At 46.6% G+C, this 24,196-nt stretch overlaps 1 protein-coding gene across 8 annotated transcripts in view; it reads left to right on the top strand.

The window, feature by feature from the left end:
- The first annotated feature begins 1,334 nt into the window (after positions 1–1,334).
- The window catches only part of MAP4K3 (mitogen-activated protein kinase kinase kinase kinase 3), a 302,519-nt gene continuing 279,657 nt past the window's right edge, over positions 1,335–24,196 (top strand). For 3 of the 8 annotated variants that reach the window (XM_056567508.1, XM_056567505.1, XM_056567504.1), the window contains exon 1: positions 1,335–1,952. In XM_056567508.1, coding sequence (XP_056423483.1) covers positions 1,857–1,952 — 96 coding nt within the window. In that variant the 5' untranslated portion in view covers positions 1,335–1,856. The remainder of the gene's footprint in view (positions 1,953–24,196) is intronic. The other 5 variants (XM_056567512.1, XM_056567509.1, XM_056567506.1 and 2 more) reach the window with 3 other exon arrangements.

Raw genomic sequence — 24,196 nt, 5'->3', positions numbered from 1 at the left:
TGCAGTATAATGTTCCCCCACATTAGGTGCAGTATAGTTCCCCCACATTAGGTGCAGTACAGTTCCCCCACATTAGGTGCAGTACAGTTCCCCCACATTAGGTGCAGTATAATGTTCCCCCACATTAGGTGCAGTATAATGTTCCCCCACATTAGGTGCAGTATAATGTTCCCCCACATTAGGTGCAGTATAATGTTCCCCCACATTAGGTGCAGTATAATGTTCCCCCACATTAGGTGCAGTTTAATGTTCCCCCACATTAGGTGCAGTATAATGTTCCCCCACATTAGGTGCAGTATAATGTTCCCCCACATTAGGTGCAGTATAATGTTCCCCCACATTAGGTGCAGTATAATGTTCCCCCACATTAGGTGCAGTATAATGTTCCCCCACATTAGGTGCAGTATAATGTTTCCCCACATTAGGTGCAGTATAATGTTCCCTCACATTAGGTGCAGTATAATGTTCCCCCACATTAGGTGCAGTATAATGTTCCCCCACATTAGGTGCAGTATAATGTTCCCCCACATTAGGTGCAGTATAATGTTCCCCCACATTAGGTGCAGCATAATGTTCCCCCAAATTAGGTGCAGCATAATGTTCCCCCACATTAGGTACAGCATGTTCCCCCACATTAGGTGAACCATGTTCCCCCAAATTAGGTGCAGTATAGATCCCCCAAATTAAGTGCATCATGTTCCCTCACATTAGGTGCAGTATAGATCTCCCACATTAGGTGCAGTATAGATCCCCCACATTAGGTGCAGTATAGTTCCCCCACATTAGGTGCAGTATAGCTCCCCACATTAGGTGCAGTATAGTTCCCCCACATTAGGTGCAGTATAGCTCCCCACATTAGCTCCTCCGTTGCTATGGGCGCACACATGGCGTCAGTGACGTCTCTGCGTGCGCCACCTTCCCGGCGGCCCATGCGTTTTTAAAGTAAACGCAGGGTCTCTGAGAGCGCATCCCTATGTCCCGAAAACATCTTTCGGGACACAGGGATGTCCCAGGCAGCGTCGGGCCGGATAAATGTCCTCAGCGGGCCGCATGTGGCCCGCAGGCCGTAGTTTGAGGACCCCTGACCTACGGTATATCTACTTATTTTTCGTTAATCCTCACTTTTTCCTATTTTTGGATGACATTTTGGTGGCTTCAGGACCAATTACCAGGTTTCCATAGTTCTGGTCTCAACATACAATGGTCGTCCTGGAACCGATTAATATTGTAACTTGAGGGACCACTGTATATTGCCAGGTGTACCAGGGGAGCTGTAGTTTTGCTAGAGTGCAACCAGTTGGGAAAGATCGTCCTCTACATATTGTGAGGGATGATGGGAGTTGTAGTTTGGTAACAGCTGTTGTGCTATAGGTTAATGAAGCTTTTTCTCTACCTATTCTCAGGACATGATGGGAGTTGTAGTTCTGCACAGTTTGGGCCAGTCTTATGCTAGGCTAGCTGCGTAGGTAACAGATGCAGCATATAAACAATGTGTCATATAACAGGAATGTGTCCGTCAGCTGTGCCCAGCATGCAGCACGTGACTCCGTCCTCCCGTGTCCGGTGCCGCTCCGTGTCCACACCGCCGCTGCCCTCCTCTCCGTCTTCCTCTCTCCCCACCCCTGGCACGGGCCTCTGCCCCCGCACTGCGCCTGCGCACAGGCCCGGCTCGGGAGCCATGTTGTTGGGATCTACGAGGCTTGAATTCTCCTGGCTCCTGTACGTTGTCTACGTTTTCTGCTGCGAGAGGACTCCCAGGCCAAAGCCGCTTGTTGTGTGAACTGTGTCCGGAGAGCTGCTGCCCTGAGCCAGCCTGTGAGTGTCAGCGGGGTCCGGGGCCCCCCCGGGCGGTCACCATGAGCACAGGCTGCGACCTGTCCCGGAGGAATCCGCAGGAGGATTTCGAGCTCATCCAGAGGATTGGCAGCGGCACCTATGGAGATGTGTACAAGGTAAGGGCGGCCATGGGCACGACGTGCTGCCAGCTGTGAGGGGACAGCGGTGCCAGGATGTGCTGAGCCCGGCAGTGTACATGGCAGAGCTGTGTGTGTGCCAGGGGCTTCTATACAGCTCATGGCTGTGCCACGCAGGGGGGGACACTGGGCATGGGGTGGCACTTTGTGGGTTCTCTAACTTTTCCTTCCTCTTTATAGGTAAAACTCGCCGACAGTTGCCAGGTGTTGGCACTGACCCGGGGCTGGCATGCACCAGTTGCTTCCATAGGAATGTATATAGATGGGGCCAATTGGCACTAAACAACATGTTGCACATGTATGTGCGTACGGTGTGACAGCAGCTTTCCATAGGACGTAGAATTGGCGCTGTGGTGCTGTCAGTGACCCCTGGCGTATAGGGTCTCATGTAACATCACACTGTGTTGGCATCTGCCATATTGGCATGTAGTGTTAGGGCAGTGTTTTCCAACCAGTGTGCCTACAGCTGTTGCAAATCTACGGCTGTCCAAGCATGCTGGGAGTGGTAGTTTTGCAACAGCTGATGGCTTGCTAGTTGAGAAACACTGCGTCAGCGTATGTTCACACGCAGCGGATAGGAAGATCTGCAGCATATCTGCTCCATGTGAACATAGCCCTAGGTGTGAAGATCTGCTCCATGTGAACATAGCCCTAGGTGTGAAGATCTGCTCCATGTGAACATAGCCCTAGGTGTGAAGAGCTGCTCCATGTGAACATAGCCCTAGGTGTGAAGATCTGCTCCATGTGAACATAGCCCTAGGTGTGAAGAGCTGCTCCATGTGAACATAGCCCTAGGTGTGAAGAGCTGCTCCATGTGAACATAGCCCTAGGTGTGAAGAGCTGCTCCATGTGAACATAGCCCTAGGTGTGAAGATCTGCTCCATGTGAACATAGCCCTAGGTGTGAAGAGCTGCTCCATGTGAACATAGCCCTAGGTGTGAAGAGCTGCTCCATGTGAACATAGCCCTAGGTGTGAAGAGCTGCTCCATGTGAACATAGCCCTAGGTGTGAAGATCTGATCCATGTGAACATAGCCCTAGGTGTGAAGAGCTGAAGCAGATCTGCTCCATGTGAACATAGCCCTAGGTGTGAAGATCTGCTCCATGTGAACATAGCCCTAGGTGTGAAGATCTGCTCCATGTGAACATAGCCCTAGGTGTGAAGATCTGCTCCATGTGAACATAGCCCTAGGTGTGAAGAGCTGCTCCATGTGAACATAGCCCTAGGTGTGAAGATCTGCTCCATGTGAACATAGCCCTAGGTGTGAAGAGCTGCTCCATGTGAACATAGCCCTAGGTGTGAAGAGCTGCTCCATGTGAACATAGCCCTAGGTGTGAAGATCTGATCCATGTGAACATAGCCCTAGGTGTGAAGAGCTGAAGCAGATCTGCTCCATGTGAACATAGCCCTAGGTGTGAAGATCTGCTCCATGTGAACATAGCCCTAGGTGTGAAGATCTGCTCCATGTGAACATAGCCCTAGGTGTGAAGATCTGCTCCATGTGAACATAGCCCTAGGTGTGAAGAGCTGCTCCATGTGAACATAGCCCTAGGTGTGAAGAGCTGCTCCATGTGAACATAGCCCTAGGTGTGAAGAGCTGCTCCATGTGAACATAGCCCTAGGTGTGAAGAGCTGCTCCATGTGAACATAGCCCTAGGTGTGAAGAGCTGCTCCATGTGAACATAGCCCTAGGTGTGAAGAGCTGCTCCATGTGAACATAGCCCTAGGTGTGAAGAGCTGCTCCATGTGAACATAGCCCTAGGTGTGAAGAGCTGCTCCATGTGAACATAGCCCTAGGTGTGAAGAGCTGCTCCATGTGAACATAGCCCTAGGTGTGAAGAGCTGCTCCATGTGAACATAGCCCTAGGTGTGAAGAGGTGCAGGCACAAAGTGTTGGCCATAGCAGCATGCCAGGTGGAGGGGTAGAGCTGTGATCTGATTGGCTGTGCTAGGTTTAAAGGGGTGTTTCTATGTCATAAAGTGATGGCGGATCGCTACGACAATGGTGCTGAAACGGTGATACTCAAAGGCTGTTGCAGAACTACAGTTTCCATTCAGCTGTCTGGGCATGATGGGAATTGTAGTGTTTCAACAGCTGGGAACACTGTTTTAGGATTTGACGTCACTTTATGATCAGTTGTGTACTGATCCTTTCCCCTGAACCGTGGCGCTCCTGGCCCCATTGACTTGAAGCCTGGATGCTGCAGTCCACTGTGCAAGGGAAAAACATTGAAAACCATTCGACATTCTTAGGATCAGATGTCAGACCCACTACTAGCTATATGCTATCACTTTATAGGACAGGAATACCCCTTTCAGTATGATGCCCGCACATCATAAGACTCAGTGCCAGTGTATGGGTTCTAGCTTTGCATTGTGCTCCATACTAGAAGTCACTGTCTGGCGGAGGCCTAGGACTTGTGATGAAAACGTGAGCACATTCCAGGTACAGTGCGCTGACTCTATGAGATAGAATTGTAGGAATACCTTATGTAATCCTGTCCTCTGTCTGTGCCGCACAGCACGTGCTCCGATGCCAGACATACTTGTGATGTTTGGAATGAAACCCTTGGGCCTGTGTACATTTTAGTCTTATATCCTGTTGTTTACATGGCCGATTGGGTACGGATGCTACATGTATGACATTTTTACTCAATTTGGAATATGCTTCTACTTTACTCCTAATAGTCACTTCAGCTAAAGCCTGAAAAGTTTTCTCTGCAGAACAGGAAGTGTCTGCTTATTATTAGGATTGTTGTATAAAATGGACAATTAGGGAAAAAAATAAAATCACCAAAAACTCAAAGGGGAAAACTTTGCACTATGCCAACTGTGTCAGATTTAAAAATTAAATCTCTACTCCCCTCCATTGCTCCTCACAGTTCTTCTGGTTTCCCGATGCTATCCTCTTCCTGTTTCCAGGGCCCAATAACTCATGCGGCAGCAGTGATTGGCTAAGCAGCAGGGCTGGGCGGAATGGCCAAATATGTGTATGGCGTATTTTTGTAACTTTTGGCGGTTCCACGGTATATAATGGTATTTCCACCCCACCCCAAATTAATTATTAGCCCAGCTCTGCGCTGTCCCCATTGGGGTACTACTCACGTCACCCGCAAGCGCTGCCCTCCTCATCCTCCTGTTTGTTGCAGCCGCCAGCACTGACACTCTATACTGTATCCCTATGCCCGGGCTGCAAAAGGTAAACAAAAATAAACTTTAACGCACGTTCCTACGTCGGCCTTACGCTCTTCCTGGGGACGTGAGCGTCGGAAAGCCGTCAGTCTATCACTGGTCGCTGCGGCCGGTGATAGGCTGACGGCTTTCCGACGTTCCATTCCCTGGGAAGCAAGTCCGGACCGACGGGGAAGGTGAGTTAAAGTTTATTTTGTTTACCCTTTGCAGCCCGGGCACTGCAGAGCAGTGGTCTTCAACCTGCGGACCTCCAGATGTTGCAAAACTACAACTCCCAGCATGCCCGGACAGCCGTTGGCTGTCCGGGCATGCTGGGAGTTGTAGTTTTGCAACATCTGGAGGTTGAAGACCACTGGTATAGAGTGTCAGCGCCGGCGGCCTCAACAAACAGGAGGACGAGGAGGGCAGACATATGTGAGTAGTACCCCGATGGGGACACCGCAGTGCTGGGATGATAATTAATTGGGGGGGGGGAGGCAGAACAGCGCTCGCGGGTCACATATGATTAGTTCCCTGATGTGGGGACAGCAGCGCTGGGCTGATAATTAATTCATTCCCGAGGGGGAGGGGCCAAACCGGTATTGCGGTATGGGTTAAAATTCATATCGTGCAGCACAAAAATTTCAGTATTCGGTATGAACCGGTATACCGCCCAGCCCTAATATGACATATTGGGCACATGTCTTAGTGCCCTAGTCCCCTGGCCCAATATGTTACATTGCCTTTCAGCCAATCACTGACGTAGGGTGGACACTGCTGTAGCCAGTGATTTGCTGAGCTGCAGCGTGATGTATTGAGCACGAGATGCAGGAAGAGGATCACACCAGGGACTGGAGCAGGACACCAAAAGCCCCATGGAAGAGCTGGAGGTGAGTAGGGAGTGCAATGGGTATAGTTTAACCCCCCTCTCCCTCCTTCCGGATAAGGCTTCTTTTATACTGCTGTTAGCACACGGCAGTGCGACGGCCGTCGGGAGAGCCCGGGAGTATAGTAGGAGAAAAATGACTGCAAGCGCCGTCTTTTTCTCCCACTATTCCCGTCAAAAAACAATGGCATCTGTCGGCCCCCATAATAGTAAGTGGGAGCCTCCGGGACCCGTTGTTGCCTGTTGATCCCCATCAGGAGAACGGCCGTTAAAGTCACAAAAAAAAGGGACTTTAACAACTGTTCTCGGTGGGGAGCAACGTCAGTGTGAAAGGGGCCTAATCCAGATAAAAACTTGATTTCTAGGGGTTTTATAGGACTTCTGGATTAATGGATTATTTACAAGCTAGGCCTTCAATTCCTGATCAGTGACTGACACACCACACCACCCACTGACCAGTAGTTTGGGGCCTCACACTATACAGTGGTAGGAGCCCAAAGTTTTATGCAGTTTCTTTTATAATGATGATCCTGGGAAACTGTAGCTCAAATCCTATTCACTTCAGTGGTAGCCGAGCTGCAGTTACCCAGTGCCACCACTATACAAGGAACGGCACAGGACTTCCTTTCCCATTTATTGTAAAGTGATGGGCGTTAAACAGCACGGCATCCTGAAGATCAGAAATTCATGGCCTAAAATTGAAGTATATTCAGCAGTCGGAAAGATGGGGCCTTGCCCTTAAAAAGGCACAGGCTGGCATGCCTCTTCTTTACACCTCCCTACCCCGTCCTATCTTGGGTGACAGTCAGGGCACAGCATTTCTGTGCACATGTGTCTTTTCAGGACTTGGCTCCACCTCTCCAACTGTTGAGTTTGGCTGAATATACTTCATTTATACACAATCAAGCAAAATAAATGTGCCATATATGCCCTTCATAATGTGATTCCTATGGCATGCATGTAGCAGGTGACAGATGAATATTACGTTCATGACACATTCCCTTTAAAGGCCATCATTTATTTGGACTACATCCTGTGTCTTCAGTTTGGAACATGCATCTCCAAGTACATTGCTGTCTTAGGGTACGTTCAGACAAGTGGATCCACAGCATATTGTACGCTGCGGATCCGCCACCGAAGGACCGCTACAGGGTGCCTTTAGATTAGGGATGTCCCCATACCGAAACTAGTAATGGTATCGGGGCCGATACTAGCCATTTTCCTGGTATCGTGGACTTGTTCAATGTCCCCGATACCAAATCCGATACCTGCTGCTGCTCCGCTGCCCTGTTCTCCCATCCTCCCGTCCGCATCGTGGCGTTCCATGGAGGAGCATGTGAGACACACATCACTCCAGCGTAACGCTACAGAGGAAGCAGAGTGACGTGTATGTCACATGCTCCTCCATAGAACACCATTATGCGGATGGGAGAGCAGGGTAGCAGCACCCGTCAGAGGACAGCCGCAGGTGAGCTGTTTACAAGGGTGGGGGCTACGGTCTACAGGGGGCCCTGCTGTTTACAAGGGGGGCTCCGGTCTACAGGAGGGCTGCTACTAACACCTGCAGGGGGGCTGCTGTCTAAAGGGGGCATGCTGTCTACAGGGGGGGCTGCTGCTAGTGTCTGCAAGGGGATACTACCTAATATTAAAGGCAATCTTACAGCAGAGTCACCTGCACTAACTTGAATTTATAGGTAGATAGTGCAGGTGACCCGGCTTCTCACCATGTGGTCATCGGTCTCGCCCATAATGCTAATTTTTTGTTCTGCCCAATGGAGAAGAGAGAAATCTTGGCTCATATTACAGCAGCCGCCTCCATTGCGCACAACAAGAACCTACATATCATACGGTAAACAGCGCCAGAAACCGGGTCACCATGGTGTCAGATTCCCTTTAAAATAAAAGTACTCGTACTTGGTATCGGCGAGTACTAGAATTAAAGTATCGGTACTCGTACTCGGTCTTAAGTAGGGATGTCCCGATACCATTTTTTTAAAGATGGGCCTGCTCTAAGCGATGTGCGAGTTTACTCACAAACATCGCGGCCGCTCCCTGAGCTAGGCCGAGAGTAGTCGCGATGTGCGAGTATTCTGCACATGCGTGCGGCAACTCGCACATCGCAGCCTGTCTGCTCATAGCGGCGTATTGCTGCTCCCAGCAGGCACATCTAAAGGCGCTATGTAGCGGTCCTTCAGTGGCGGATCCGTAGCGTAAAATATGCTGTGGATCCACTCGTCTGAACGTACCCTTAGGCTTTTTTCACACTGTGTGACACGGCAGTGTGACGTCTGTTGGGGAAGCCGGGGAGAATAGGGGGTGGAAAAATACATCATGCAATGTTTTTTCCTCCCACTTGTCTCCTCAAAGAAAAATGGCGCCCATTGGACCCCCTAATAGTAAATGAAATGTGTCGGGAGCCGTTGTTTCCCATTGTGCCCCTATCAAAAATAACGTCCGTTAAGGCACAACAAATAAATAAACAAAAGTGCGTGATGTAAGTTTGTCGACTGGGCACAACGGCAGTGTGAAAGGGGCCTTACAATGTATATAAAGGCTTGGAGGTTTAAACCTCTAGGGCAGTGGTCTCCAAACTGTGGACTTCCATCTGTTACAAAACTACAACTCCCAGCATGCTCGGACAGCCAACGTCTGTCCAGGAATGCTGGGAGTTGTAGTTTATAGAGGTCCCCAGTTTTGAGACCACTGCCCTACCTGTGCCAGGTGCAGAAGCAGCAGCTGATCTGTGACGGAATGTCTTAAAGAAAATCTGTCACCAGTGTCACCTGCACTAACCTGTCGGTGACCCTGATGACAACTGTACTTACCATGTCCTGGTCCATGGTGGGGATCTCCTGTAATCTTCTCCGGTATCTTCGCTCCGGGCACCGCCTTGGGGCACGGGCGGAGCTTAATGACGTAACCACTGCTGCCCGGGACCCTGCAGAAAGCGGCAGCAGCTTAGGGCCTGGGTGGAGCTTAGTGACGCCACCGCTGCTTTCTGCAGGGTCCCGGGAACAGCAGCCGTTACGTCATTAAGCTCTGCCCGTGTCCCAAGCCAGTGCCCAGAGCGAAGATAGTGTAGAAGATTACAGGAGATCCCCGCCAAGGACAGGTACAAGGTAAGTACCGTTGTCATCAGTGTCACCTGCACTACCTGTCGTTACTGACAGATTTCCTTTAAGTGTTTATAGATAAGAGTAATTATTTCACGCCCAGATATGAGATGACTTATACTTGTGTTGATGACATGTGAGTATAGGCTGTGCCTGTAGAATTTGCGGTACTTATATAGTGTATGTGACAATTATAGTAGTAGTAAGAGAATTACCTGTATAGCAACTCTGTGACAGTGTCCAGTCTGAGGCTACACGTGTTGTGACACACACTGGATAAAGGTGTGTTCAGACGTGGTGTGAATTCCCCTCTGCATAGCCACGACAACTTACAATTGCCTCATCTAATCTTACCCTCATTGGCCTAAATGACAACCAGTGCTTGACATAATGAACGGGGTAACTCCGATAAACCATCCCCCTCCCCCGCCATTCACACATCAGATGTGTTTGCTTTCAATCCTGAGGCTATATATTTTTTTTCTTGCCCATTTTATGATCCACAGAATGGCTACAAAATGGGGGGACTATAGCTTTTGCAACAGCCCAACAAATGGTCAAAAAGTGGTTATAAAAAGGCCCAAAGGCAACTGAAAAACCTGAAAATTGTTTACTATTTTACTTAAAACATAAAAAAATGAGCTGTAAAAATATGGCTCCTAATATGTTGTGTGCATGTGGCCTGATTTAGGCCCCTTTCACACTGCCATTGCTCCCCTTCAAGAACGGCTGTTAAAGGGGTACTCCGCTGGAAAAAACATTTCTTTAAATCAACCGGTGCCAGAAAAATAAACATATTTGTAAATTACTTCCATTAAAAATCTTAATCCTTACAGTACTTATCAGCTGCTTTTTTGCTCCACGGGAAGTTCTCTTTTGGAGTTCCTTTCTGTCTGACCACAGTACTCTCTGCTGACACCTCTGTCCATTTTAGGAACTGTCCAGAGCAGGAACAAATCCCCATAGCAAACCTATACTGCTCTGGACAGTCCCTGACATGGACAGAGGTGTCAGCAGAGAGCACTGTGGACAGACAGAAAGGAAATCCAAAAGAAAAGAACTTGGAGCAAATAGCAGCTGATAAGTACTGGAAGGATTAAGATTTTTAAATAGAAGTATTTACAAATCTGTTTTAACTTTCTGGCACTAGTTGATTAAAAAAATAATAATAATAATAATAATAATAATGTTTTCCAGCGGAGTACCACTTTAAAGGGTTACTCCGCCCCCTAGCATCTTATCCCCTATACATAGGATAGGGGATAAGATGTCAGATCGCCGGGGTCCCGCTGCGTAATGTCTTGCAATACAGGGGCCAGAGCATCGTGACATCACGGCCTGCCCCCTCAATACAAGTCTATAGGAGGGGGATTGGTGGCCATCACGCCCCCCTCCCTTAGACTTGCATTAAGGGGGTGGGCCATGACATCATGAGGGGGCGAAGTCGTGACGTCACGATGCTCTGGCCCCTGTATTGCCGGTCAGTACGCACAGAGCGAGTTTGCTCTGTGCAGTAATGATAGTGGAGTCCTGCAGCCGAGATCCTGGGGGTCCCTAGCAGTGGGACCCCGGTGATCTGACATCTTATTCCCGATCTTTTGGATAGGGGATAAGATGCTAGGGGCGGAGTACCCCTTTTAAAGTCTCTCTCTTTTTTTTTCTTTTTTTTTGTTAACTCAAAGACCGTTCTTGTAATGGGGAGCACCGGGCAACAACGGGTCCCGACGGGTCCAATTTACTACTATGGGGAATAGCGGGAGAAAAGGACGGCGCAAGCTGTATTTTTTTTCTCCTGCTATTCTCCCCGACTTCCCTGATGACCATCACGCTACCCTAGCTTTAAATAAGTCATATTCTTGTCAGATACCCTTATGTTTCTAATACCAGAATATGTTCACATGTGCATATTTTGTTGCTGATTTGCATGCAAATTGGACAATAAGTCCAAAATATGCCAGCTCTGTTTGTAGTGATGGATTTTTAACAAGAAAACAATAAAAATTGGAATATTATCTATAGGAGCTTATGGTCTTTGGTATGTTCACCTATGGTGGAAATGCTACAGAAAGCTGTAAATGATCACAGTATATAAATTCTCACCGTGGGCCATAGTCTACCCTAACTGCTCATGTTGGAGCCTTTGATCTCTAACATTGAGGGCCTGACTGACTGACAAGTTGTCTGGCTTTGTAGATAAATAGTTGGCAGACCGGCAGCTTTTACTGTATGTTGGAGAATGATGTAAAAGTGCAGGTCCAGCAAGGGTATAAAAAGTAAGTAAGGTTGGTGTATTTGTAGTCATAAATGTTTACGCAGGGTAAGGGTGAAATCGGAGCTGAGTACACATGGTGCTCTGACATGGGAATAGTAACACGAGCGCTGTTGTTGGAGTCGATCCTGGCATATATAGTGTAGCTGCCAAGTTTGACACTCGTGCTTGTCTTGTTTACTTGAATTCCTAAAAGGTGTTCAGAGTTTGCAACAAAAAAAAGATAAGCATGTATCAAAAAGTTTAATTGTTCTGTTAAATATCTTAAAGAAAATAATAATGAGTAAAATATATACACCTTATAAAAATACAGTAAACGCCTGACATGGCATTAAAATCAGGTTGTACACATAGCTTAGCTGTTAGTGTGGTGTGTGTTTTTTTATTTTTTTTATTTTATTTATTTTTTTTCATAGAAGAATTCTTATGTAGATTTGTCTTTTTTTATTTGCTGCTTTTTTGACTCTGATGTTGCACTGCAACTTTGTGTTTCCCCCCCCAAATGCAAAGTCTAAACAAAGCCTACAGCAGGGCTTGACAAATCCCAAGCGCCAGGTTGCCATGCTGACTGAAAATGTTGTTGTGGTGGCGGCTAGGGTTTTGTTAGCCCTTTCTAGTATTTTATCCATCTTTTTTCCACTATGCCAGAATGACATTACATCGCTGTTCCATAATATATATTGATGTCATTGTGTACGGCGTAGGACCGCCGAGGCTGCCTATTGGCTGCAGTGGTCATGTGACATCTGCTGCTCAGGCAACATTGAAGGCAGAACATGAGATCAGTGCGGGGGCGCATGTAAGGCTTTTTTTTTTTTTTTTTTGAAGAGGACATTAATGACTGATCATATGACGTCATGTTGCATGATGGCTCCTAACTTTTTTTGATGGCTCCTAGATCCAAAGAACAAATATGTCAAGCCCTGGCTTAAAGGGGTTATCCAGGAAAAAACTTTTATATATCAACTGGCTCCAGAAAGTTAAACAGATTTGTAAATTACTTCTATTAAAAAAATCTTAATCCTTTCAGTACTTATGAGCTTCTGACGTTAAGGTTGTTCTTTTCTGTCTAAGTCCTCTCTGATGACACCTGTCTCGGGAACCCCCCAGTTTAGAAGCAAATCCCCATAGCAAACCTCTTCTAAACTGGGCGTTTCCCGAGACACGTGTTATCAGAGAGCACTTAGACAGAAAAGAACAACCTTAACTTCAGAAGCTCATAAGTACTGAAAGGATTTAGATTTTTTTAATAGAAGTAATTTACAAATCTGTTTAACTTTCTGGAGCCAGTTGAGATATATATGTTTTTTTTTCCTGGATAACCCCTTTAAGGTCTAATGACATCATGTTTTTGGGCTGTAATGGAAGTATACAAAAGGAATTCCAGTGTATACTTCAGCATACCCTTGACACACTCATTGATTTTAATACACCAAATGTAGGATACTATTATACACTACAGAAAACACCAGTTGATAAGCAATATCTAAATATAAAAAACAATATCTTTATTGGTATCAATATCATAAAATAGACATAATTAGTGCTCAATGAAAGATACAGACAAAAAAATAGCAAGGAGAACACTAAAAAAATCACTATAATCCACTATATGTAAAAGGATACTGAAATAGCAGTGTGAGGGTATACAAAACTCACACGGAGGGATTGTTACAGAATAGATCACTATGTAACCACTATATATATATATATATATATATATATATATATATATATATATATATATGTGTGTGTGTATATATAATTGTATACGAGCACAATGTAAACTGAATATGTACCATATACAGCAACATGGAGACTGTGGTCATTGAAACATCATAACCACAATGGGCTGTGACCATCAGTCACCCACAGACTAATACAGTGCAAAGAACCATATAATGAATCAGCTCATATATGAAAACCCTGCAACTCACCCATGCTGTATAGGAAAGTGCTCTCCTGATCAGGGATCAGCATGGGGGAGTTGCAGGATTTTCATATATGAGCTGATTTATTACAGTGGTCCCTCAAGTTACAATATTAATTGGTTCCAGGATGACCATTGTATGTTGAAACCAGAACTCTATGGAAACCTGGTAATTGGTTCTGAAGCCACCAAAATGTCATCCAAAAATAGGAAAAGGTGAGGATTAACGAAAAATAATAAGATAACTAATACAGATAAAGCAAATCCTTACATATAAAAGTAAGAAAGAGCTGCTGGGAGCTGTAAATTACTGTCTATTTCAGTATTTCCCAACCAGGGTGGCTCCAGCTGTTGCAAAACTACAACTCACAGCATGCCCGGACAGCCTTCAGCTGTCCGGGCATGCTGAGAGTTGTAGTTTTGCAATAGCTGGAGGCCCCCTCGTTGGGAAACGCTGGTCTATGTAGAGGACAGGATCTTCTTCAGGGTCCTGTACAGTACAAACAATGTCCTAAAAAAAAAAAAAGTCAAATGGAGCCGCCCTTAACTGGTATCCGAAGGAGCAGCTAACCATGGTACAGGTAAAGTGTACAGAACATGTAATACCTCCCTGTACTGTAGGGGGCGCTACCAGACACCAGTCAGTGCATTCACTTCAGTAGTGTAGTACTGGTAAAGAGTACAGAACATGTAATACCTCCCTGTACTGTAGGAGGCGCTACCAGACACCAGTCAGTGCATACACTTCAGTAATACAGGTAAAAAGTACAGACATGTAATACCTTCCTGTACTGTAGGGGGCGCTACCAGACACCAGTCAGTGCATACACTTTAGGAATAAAGGGGGTTTTACCAGTGAATGTCCATTCTGATTGGTCGGTTCTTCCAGCCATTGACACGTTTTACAGATTCCATAGCATTGTATGTTGAGTCTGGTTTCAAGTTACAATGATCCAGAAAAGACAATTGTATGTTGAAACTATTGTATGTTGAAGCCATTGCCTTTGCACTGTATTAGTCTGTGGGTGACTGATGGTCGCAGCCCATTGTGGTTATGATGTTTCAATGACCACAGTCTCCATGTTGCTGCATCTGGAACATGGGGGAGGTGAATAAAACTTAACTTTTAATCAATATGCTGTTAAGAAACATAGATAACCAAGTGCATGATAAATTCCCAAGGGATACTGATGATGTTCTCTTGGTCCAAATAACACAGGATATAACTCCCAGTTAGGATGCGAATACCGTATACTGTCTTACTTATGGCAGTCTGACCATTCACAGTCGGTTTACAGATTCACCTGGCCATATGTCAAGAGATTATACACAATGCCCTTCCCTACGCGTTTCAGTCCACCGGTATAGGCGACCTCATCAGGGACTATTTTGCAATACGCATACAAAAGAGGACCGTCTGCCCTCAAACTTAAAGGTGTCTATCAACCAGGGCCGCCGATACAGTAACAGCCCTGGAAGCAAATTGCTGACAGTATAGATTTAAAAAAAAAAATCCCACAGTCCAATAGTTTCTAGTCCTGTGGAGAAAAACATTCAGGACGGCATCTGATGATCCGTGTCCGATATCCTGAGTATTACTCCATGCGCGCGCCCGCAGTGGTGGGGATCCCTGCGATACTGCCGGCTTCCAGCACACATGAACATATTCAGAGTTTACATTGTGCTCGTATACAATTATATATATATATTGTGGTTACATAGTGATCTATTCTGTAACAATCCCTCCGTGTGAGTTTTGTATACCCTCACACTGCTATTTCAGTATCCTTTTACATATTGTTAAATATATAGTGGTTTTTTTTTAGTGTTCTTGCTATTTTTTTATCTGTATCTTTCACTGAGCACTAATTATGTCTATTTTATGATATTGATACCAATAAAGATATTGATTTTTATATTTAGATATTGCTTATCAACTGGTGTTTTCTTGGGTGTGTAATGGTTATTCAAGTTGATACAAGATTTTTCGCCCTATAGGACGCACCGGCATATAAGACGCACCCTATTTTAAAGGTCCAACAGTGAACCCAACAGTGATCTTCAACCTGCAGACCTCCAGATGTTGCAAAACTACAGCTCCCAGCATGCCCGGACAGCCGTTGGCTGTCCGGGCATGCTGGGAGTTGTAGTTTTGCAACATCTGGAGGTCCGCAGGTTGAAGACCACTGGTATAGGAGGTAATACTCGCGTGTTCCCGTTGCCGCTCGTCACTGCTGCCCTGGATGTCGCTCCATCGCTGTCACCGCGTCCCCGTGGTGTCCCCGACGCTCCGGATGTCTTCTTCCCCAGCATCCACGCTCTCCGTCGCCGACATCCTGTCGCTACGCACGCGGCTCCTATTGGATGACGGGACGGCGTGCGCGACGACGTGATGACGTCGAAGGAGAGCGTCGGCCATGGAGGGGAGCCCGGCACAGAGCAGACACCGAGGAGGCAGGTAAGGTCCCTCCCGGTGTCCTGTAAGCTGTTAGGGACGCCGCGATTTCACCGCGGCGGTCCCGAACAGCTTGACTGAACAGCCGGGTTCGTGTTATTTTCGCTTCAGACGCAGCGGTCAGCTTTGATCGCCGCGTCTGAAGGGTTAATACAGGGCATCTCCGCGATCGGTGATGTCCTGTATTAGCCGCGGTTCCCGGCCGTTGATGGCCGCAGGTATTCGCCGTATAAGACGCACCAACTTTTCCCCACCAGTTTTGGGGAAGAAAAAGTGCATCTTATACAGCGAAAAATACGGTATTTACTATTTATAGGTGCATTATCGTCCCCATAAGCAACATACATGTGATAGGAAAATTGGTTAGGTGGAGATGCCTGATGGAACTTTTTGTGTATATGTAGTATACTAGTGATATGTTTACTTTTTGTTTTCTGGGTAGTAGATAATGTCAAAAATGTCATGTAAATTAGGCCTAAGGCCCAGTGTGTCTTTTTTTGAAATTGCAGAAACACTGAGATGTTATCCTGGCCCACGGATATCTATTGATGATGTATTAGGGTACGTTCAACACGTACATAATCTGCTGTGGATTTAGTATTTGTGAGCCTCCAAAATCTGCTTCAGGCTACATTCACACTGTTATTTCTTCATACAGCTGAGTCCGGTTGGCTTATTTTTGCACCATATCCGGTTTTGTTGCCGGACTGAAAACCGAGGTTTTAAGCCCACCAATAAAACTGATGCGGCACAAAAATGAGCCGACCGGAGTTATCTGACTCTGGCCGGCTCATTTAAATGAATGAAATGCGGTACAGGGACACGGCAGCGGACTGTTTTTGAAAATTTCCCCACCGAATACGGCAGCCGTATGAACAAATCATGGTGTGAATGCACCCTAAACCTGTTCACATTCTGTAGCTTTAGCATGTTTCGCCATCTGTCTAGTTTTAGCGCAAGCTGCTGAAGATCCTCTCTATTCTGATTTCAGTCCTGAAGCAAAGCAATAATAGTTCTACTGTCTAATGTTAACTTTTATCCTGAGAAAAGGACTATTCATAGAAAATGCGGAATCGGATTTGTCTTTTCAGTTTGCTTCCTTATAACTGAGATTATGCATGTTATTTTTCTATAATATTTAAAAAAATAAAGTGTAAAATAACTTATTAGACGCTGTTCATATGTAATTTTTATTTTAGATGCAGTACGTTTTGATAGAGAATGACTTTGTATTTAGGAAATTCTGAATTCTTAAAGGGGTACTCCGCCCCTAGACATCTTATCCCCTATCCAAAGGATAGGGGATAAGATGTCAGATCGCCGGGGTCCCGCTGCTTGGGACCCCGGGGATCGCTGCTGCGGCACCCCGCTATCATTACTGCGCAGAGCGAGATCGCTCTGCACGTAATGACGGGCAATACAGGGGCCGGAACATCGTTACGTCACGTCTCCGCCCCTCGTGACATCACGGCCCGCCCCCGTCAATACAGGTCTATGGGAGGGGGCATGGCGGTCATCACGCCCCCTGCCATAGACTTGCATTAAGGGGACGGGCTGTGATGTCATGAGGGGCGGAGCCATGACGTCACGCTGCTCCGGCCCCTGTACCGCCCATCATTACGCACAGAGCGAACTCGCTCTGTGCAGTAATGATGGCGGGGTGCCGCAGCGGCAATCCCCGGGGCTCCCCAGCAGCGGGACTGCGGCGATCTAACATCTTATCCCCTATGCTTTGGATAGGGGATAAGATGCCAGGGGCGGAGTACCCCTTTAAGGCCAGTTTCACAGTATAACAGTTTTCTACAATGCTGTAAATTTGGGTCTGTAAATCCAGGTTGGGCTTGGACACTTGGCCTTATTATTACTAATATAGTTTTGTGAATCTATCCTAATTGACCAAATAGAGGAATCTCCTTTGCTCAGGTCCCCCGTCAATCATCCTGAAAAAAAAAAAAGCTACTTAGATGGTCACATTCTGAAGCACCCAGTGTCTTCATAGTCATTATTGCTTACGATGATGCTATTGGGGAATAAACCATTTCTGCTGGCAGCTAGGGGTCATACAAGATATGTAAAATCACTGCTTGTAGTTAAAATGGACACTGTCAGATTAAAAAACTTTTCCTATGTTGTTACTGATGAGAATAAAAGACCTTTTGTAGCATGGTTGTTTAAAAAATGAACATTTAATAAAGAAAATTGCTCCTGAAAATCCCACCACTAGGGATCCTCATACCTACTGGGACACTATCCAGTCCTGCAGCATCATCAGACTTGTCCATAAGTCGTGGACAAGGCTGCATGAGCAGACAACCAATCACCTCCCACCACCACAAGGAGGGACATGCTCCCTTCCCCTGAGCGGATTTCTAACACAGTGAGCTAATGAAAAGAGGGATTTTTATAATAAATATAGGTTATAGAGGCCTAAAAATTACATGTTCAAGGTCAGGATTAGGTACTGAGTACTGTCTGGGCATGCTGGGAGTCATTGCTGGGAATCATTGTCCTAAGTAGTAATAGGGGTTCCAGGGAAAGAAAAAAACCTGATGCTCATCTAGCCCTGGTCCCCGTAGGTCTGCCGCAGATGCTGTTCTCCTCTGTGCAGTCCCGGTATCTTCTCTGTGGTCCCGACAAGCAGCTGGTTTCAGGACCTTTTTGCCACTCAGCCAATCAGTGGCCACAGTGATATCATGTGTCAGGCCAGTGATTGGCCGAGCAGGAAGGTCCTGTAAGTCCCTTAAGACACTGGACTGCATGGAGGAGAACGGGATCTGCAGAACACCTACGGGGACCGGGCGAGGTAAGCATCTGTGTTTTTATGTTTCACCCGTGCCCCGGCACAACATTAATGGGGGAGATGTGACATTGGGGTGTGAACATGAAATGGGGGAGATGTGACATAGGGGGAGGGACATGAAATAAGGGAATGTGAATGGGCGTGATGTGATATTGAACATTAAATTGGGGTATTTCACCATTTGTTTATTTTTACCTCTATAGTCGCAATCGTGCATTTTCCAGAAATCATGCAGCCCTAATAAACAGTAAACCCTTATAAGCAGAATGTAGAGGGAGCCTAGTCTGTAGGAAAGGCCAGAATCCCATGTGTCATTGCTCCGTTCTTCTTTTTGATAAAGGGAGGATGGGCATTGTATCTAGAAGGAAAGGAGCAGCATGTGATAGAGAGCAGCAGCGTATTCCGGCCTCCTAAGCCCTTCTCTGGCATCCCGTGTGACGTAGTTCTTCTGCTTGTTGGAATTCACAGCACGCTTTAGTGTTTTGTCTGTTGTTGCTGCTCCTGGTTGTGAATGAATAGGGAAGCTTCACATCACCTGCCTATCTAAGAGGCTATTTTATAATATAACCACTTAGTACTGTAATCTGAATTTTCAGCAACCTCTGCTTTCAAAAGGTTGCCATGCACATTGACCTGTGTTATGGACTTGTATTACACTCTTATGTGCTGCTGTATGAAGCCTCGTTGAGACAATGTGTACTTACCTACCTACTAAAGAGGTACCTTACCTTGAAGGGGCTCTTTAGTTGTCTCTGTGCATGGGATTGCAGTTTGGCCCCGTTCATTTGAATGGAACAAAGTTGAACTAAACTATAATGCCAAGCACAGAAGCTGCTGAGCTGTGTCTTTTATGTGTTACTGGGTTGCTGGGAGTCAGACCCCCACTGATCTAATATCAATTTTAAACAGAACCTATTACCTGTTTTATTCTGCCCAAACCATGTGCAGCATAAAACTGGTGCAGAGAGTTCCACAATTCTAAAGAGCTTGGGTGTTTCGGATAAATCATAGTTTAAAAAAGGTGCTGGGACTCCGCTAAGTAGTCAAGGGGTGCCATTTTGGCACCTGCTCTCCACCCCGCTGGTCCAAAATGATAGGTTGTGACATACAGTGGGGCAAAAAAGTGTTTAGTCAGCCACCAGTTGTGAAGTTCTCCCACTTAAAAAGATGAGAGAGGCCTGTAATTTTCATCATAGGTATACCTCAACTATGAGCGACAAAATGAGAGCAAAAAAATCCATAAAATCACATTGTCTGATTTTTAAAAAATATTTACCGTATTTATCGGGGTATACCACACACCGGCCTATAACACGCACCCTCATTTTACCAAGGATATTTGGGTATAAAAAGTTTTTTACCCAAATATCCATGGTAAAATGAGGGTGCGTGTGTGCGCATGTATACCCCGATATACCCCCAGGAAAGGCAGGGGGAGAGAGGCCGTCGCTGCCCGCTTCTCTCCCCCTGCCTTTCCTGGGGTCTAGAGCCCTGCTGCCGCCGCTTCTCTCCCCCTAGCTATCGGCACCGCTGCCCGTTCTGTCCCCCTGACTATCGGTGCCGGCGCCCCATTGCCGGCGCCGATAGCCAGGGGGAGAGAAGGGGCAGCGGCAACGATTGCCGGCGCCGCTGCCCCGTTGCCTCCCCCCATCCCCGGTGGCATAATTACCTGGGTCGGGTCCGCGCTGCTGCAGGCCTCCGGCGCGCATCCCCGGCGTCGTTACTATGCGCTGCACGGCGCGGCGCATGACGTCAGTGCGCCGCGCCGTGCATAGCAACGACGCAGGGGACGCACACCTGAGGTTCCACGGTATTTTACGGTATTCCACCCCCCATGCTCCATGCTGGGGAACTAATCATATATGACCCACAGGCCCTGCTCCCTCCGTCCTCCTGTGAGCCGCTGGTGCTTTAAATGAGTTGCATGCTGCAGCGCTTATTCCGGTATATTCCATATTCCTGTGCCTGTTTGTTCAATTTACCTGTGCCTGGGCTGCAAAATGAAACAAAATAAACTTTGTCTCGCCTTCTTGCGTTCCCCCGTTGCTCCGGTATCGGCCTCACGCTGCTTCCTGGGGATGGGAACGTCACAGAACCATCAGCGTATCACCGGCCTCAGCAATGTCCCGCCTCGACCGGTGATGGGCTGAGCGCACTGTCATGTAGGGAGCCGGCCGAGTCCTTAAGCGGTTAGACTTTTTAACTAGATAAATATATACATACATATAAAGGTTACTAGGGATGTACCGATACTAGTATTGTTATCGGGGCCGATACTAGCCATTTCCATGGTATCGGGGACTCGTTAAATATCCCTGATACCAAATCCGATACCTTCTGCTGCTCCGCTGCCCCGTTCTCCCATCCGCATCATGGCGATCCATAGAGGAGCATGTGACACACACGTCACTCCACCTCCTCCACTGCGCCCAGCGTAACGCTACTGAGGAAGCAGAGTGACATGTATGTCACATGCTCCTCCATAGAACGCCATGATGCGGACGGGAGAACGGGGCAGCGGAGTGGCTGCACCCTTCAGAGGACTGCTGCAGGTGAGCTGTCTACAAGGGTGGGGACTGCTTCTTATGTCTAAAGGGGGCCTGCTGTCTAAAGGCGGAGGTCTGCTGTTTACAAGGGGTGCTGCGGTCTACAGGAGGGCTGCTACTAACGTCTGCAGGGGGGCTGCAGTCTACAGGGGGGCCTGCTACTAATGTCTAAAGGGGGGGGCCTGCTGTCTACAAGGGGAGGGCGGCTACTGTTTACAGGGGGGGCTGCGGTCTACAGGGGTATGCTACTAATGTCTACAAGGGGGGGGCCTACTGTTCAAAAGGGGGGGGCTGCTGTCTACAGGGGGGTGGGGGCTGCTGTCTACAAGGGGGGGGGGCTGCTGTCTACATGGGGGTGGGGGCTGCTGTCTACAAGGGGTGGCCTGCTGTCTACAGGGGGGTGGGGGCTGCTGTCTGCAAGGGGGGGCTGCAGTCTACAGGGGTATGCTATTAATGTCTACAGGGGGAGGGGGCCTGCTGTCCACAAGGGGGGGGGGGGCTGCTGTCTACAAGGGGGGGCTCTGTCTACAAGGGGGGGGGGCTGCGTTCTACAGGGGGGCTGCTGCTAATGTCTGCAAGGGGATACTACCTAATAGTAAAGACAATCTTGCAGCAGAGTCACCTGCACTAACTTGAATTTATAGGTAGATAGTGCAGGTGACCCGGTTTCTGCCGCTTCTCACCATGGGGTCATCGGTCTCGCTACCCATGCAAATTTTTTGTTCTTCCCAATGGAGAAGAGAGAAATCTTGGTTCATATTACAGCAGCCGCCTCCATTGTACACAACAAGGACCCACATATCATACGGTAAACAGTGCCAGAAACCGGGTCACCCTGGTGTCAGGTTTCCTTTAAAATAAAAGTACTCGTACTTGGTATCGGCGAGTACTAGAATTAAAGTATCGGTTCTCGTACTCGGTCTTAAAAAAATGTTATCGAGACATCTCTAAAGGTGGCATTCTTGCCTTAGACAGCCCAGTGTATGTAATAGTGTAACATATATGGTCCCTTTGCATTAATGCAGCAGCTATTTTAATGGCTGGGCGAATGATTGACCACATTGGCTTCTTTTAAGCTAATGTATTTGGCCAACTAGAGTAATAAGCTGTATGAGTAGCGTGTAATGTGGAGTGAACGACGCTGTCCTAGGAATGATTCACACATCTCTATAGTGACAATAACTGGATGGTAACAAATGTTTATGCTGGAAACGGTCTCAAGAGTCCATGTCTTCTACTTGTATTTAAAAATACGTTTTTACTAAATAGAGACGTTGACTGAGCAAAAAGCAACAAAAATGCAAATATGTATCATTTAAATCTAGTGTTTTTATTTATTTTTTTCTCCTGTTTGCCTGGGTGTATGTCAGGCATACTTTCTCCACAATTATCAAAGAGGTATATGTTCTTCATAAATAACAAGGTAGCTCAGATGTAGTCTTTAAAGGGGTACTCTTGTGGAAGTTTTTTTATAAATATTTTTTTTTTCAAATCAACAGGTGCCAAAAAGTTACAGACTTTTAAATTATTTCTATTAATACATCTTAATCCTTCCTGTACTTATTAGCTGCTGTATGCTCCAGAGGAAGTTTAGTTGTTCTTTTCTGTCTGACCACAGTGCTCTCTGCTGACACCTCTGTCCATGTCAGGAACTGTCCAGGGCAGGAGAGGTTTGCTATGGGGATTTGCTTGTACTCTGGACAGTTCCTGACACGGACAGAGGTGTCAGCAGAGAGCACTGTGGTCAGACAGAAAAGACCTATACAACTTCCTCTTGAGCATACAGCAGCTAAGGGCTAAGATTTAATAGAAGTAATTTGCAAATCTGTTTAACTTTCTGGAGCAAGTTGATTATAAATAAAAAAATAAAAGTGTTTTCCACCGGAAAACCCCTTTAGGTTTGTATGAAAACGTGTACAAATATGTGTTTTTGTGCAAAATTTTTAAAAAGTTGCAGTTAATAAATCCCTGACAAAAAGCTAATCCTGCTGCACTACATTCAAGTTGTTTTCTTGAATAAAAATCTGAGTTGCGCAACATTTTTAGATTATTTACCAATTGTGTAAATATGTTTTTTAACACCAATAAGGGTAAAACCAGTGATTAATCCCCCTATAGTGTAAAAACATTGCTAGCATAACCCTAATACTCTTGAGTGTAAAAAAGACAACCAGCGTGGATGGCCGTGTTGACATTTGGGGACAATGCTTGAATATGACATCATTTTGCGATTCGTGTTTCTATAATTTTACTTGCTTAGGCCTCATTCACACTTCAGTATTTGATCAGTACTTTCAAAAAAATAAAAACTGTGGTTTTGTTAGATTAACCCTTCATAGGGGTGATCTTGTCCTTTCTGGCCTCACTGCTGTTATGGGGCCCCTGAGAGTCTTCTCCATGGTGCACAGCTATTTCTTACTCTCTTCATTTCAGTAGGTGGGACCAGAGCTGGACTGTTTGCAGCAGATTTATCAAAACCTGTGTAGAGGAAAAGTTGACCAGTTCCCCATAACAATGAATCAGATTGCGTCTTTTATTTTTCAGAGGCTTTTTCAAAAAGAAGAGATCTGATTGGTTGGGCAACTGGTCAACTCTTACGCTACCCAGGTTTTAATAAAACTGACTTTTTTTTTTCTCCTTATGCGTCTGGCAATCATAGGACAGTACCTGCTCCCCTCTTCTATGCCATGACATAGTGCTGGTGAAAGTGCCCTGGACTGAAAAGGCTGGCATTGTATTAGGGGATGATTTACACAGTCCAGCCCTATAGACTACATATTTTTTTTTAAAGGGGGGGGGCGGGGGGAGGAGGGCTTATTGATGCACTGGCTTTGCAAGGTTCTATGTGAGCATAAAGGTAAGAAAGCAGTACAGTGAGGAAGAGATTACACTAAGCACTGAACTGCTGTTGATAATGACAAACCTGGAGATTGCCGTCACGCCCCCTCCCATAGACATGAATGGAGGGGGCGGGGCGTTACATCACATCCCCAGTCCCGGAAACCCGGAGGTTTCCGAAACTGGAGATTCAGCACCCGCATAGAAAGTGGGTG

The sequence above is a fragment of the Hyla sarda genome, chromosome 3, assembly GCF_029499605.1.
Source record: "Hyla sarda isolate aHylSar1 chromosome 3, aHylSar1.hap1, whole genome shotgun sequence".
Classification (NCBI taxonomy): Eukaryota; Metazoa; Chordata; class Amphibia; order Anura; family Hylidae; genus Hyla; species Hyla sarda.
The sequence above is the reverse complement of the archived record's forward strand: the minus strand, read 5'-3'. Positions and strand labels throughout refer to the sequence as shown.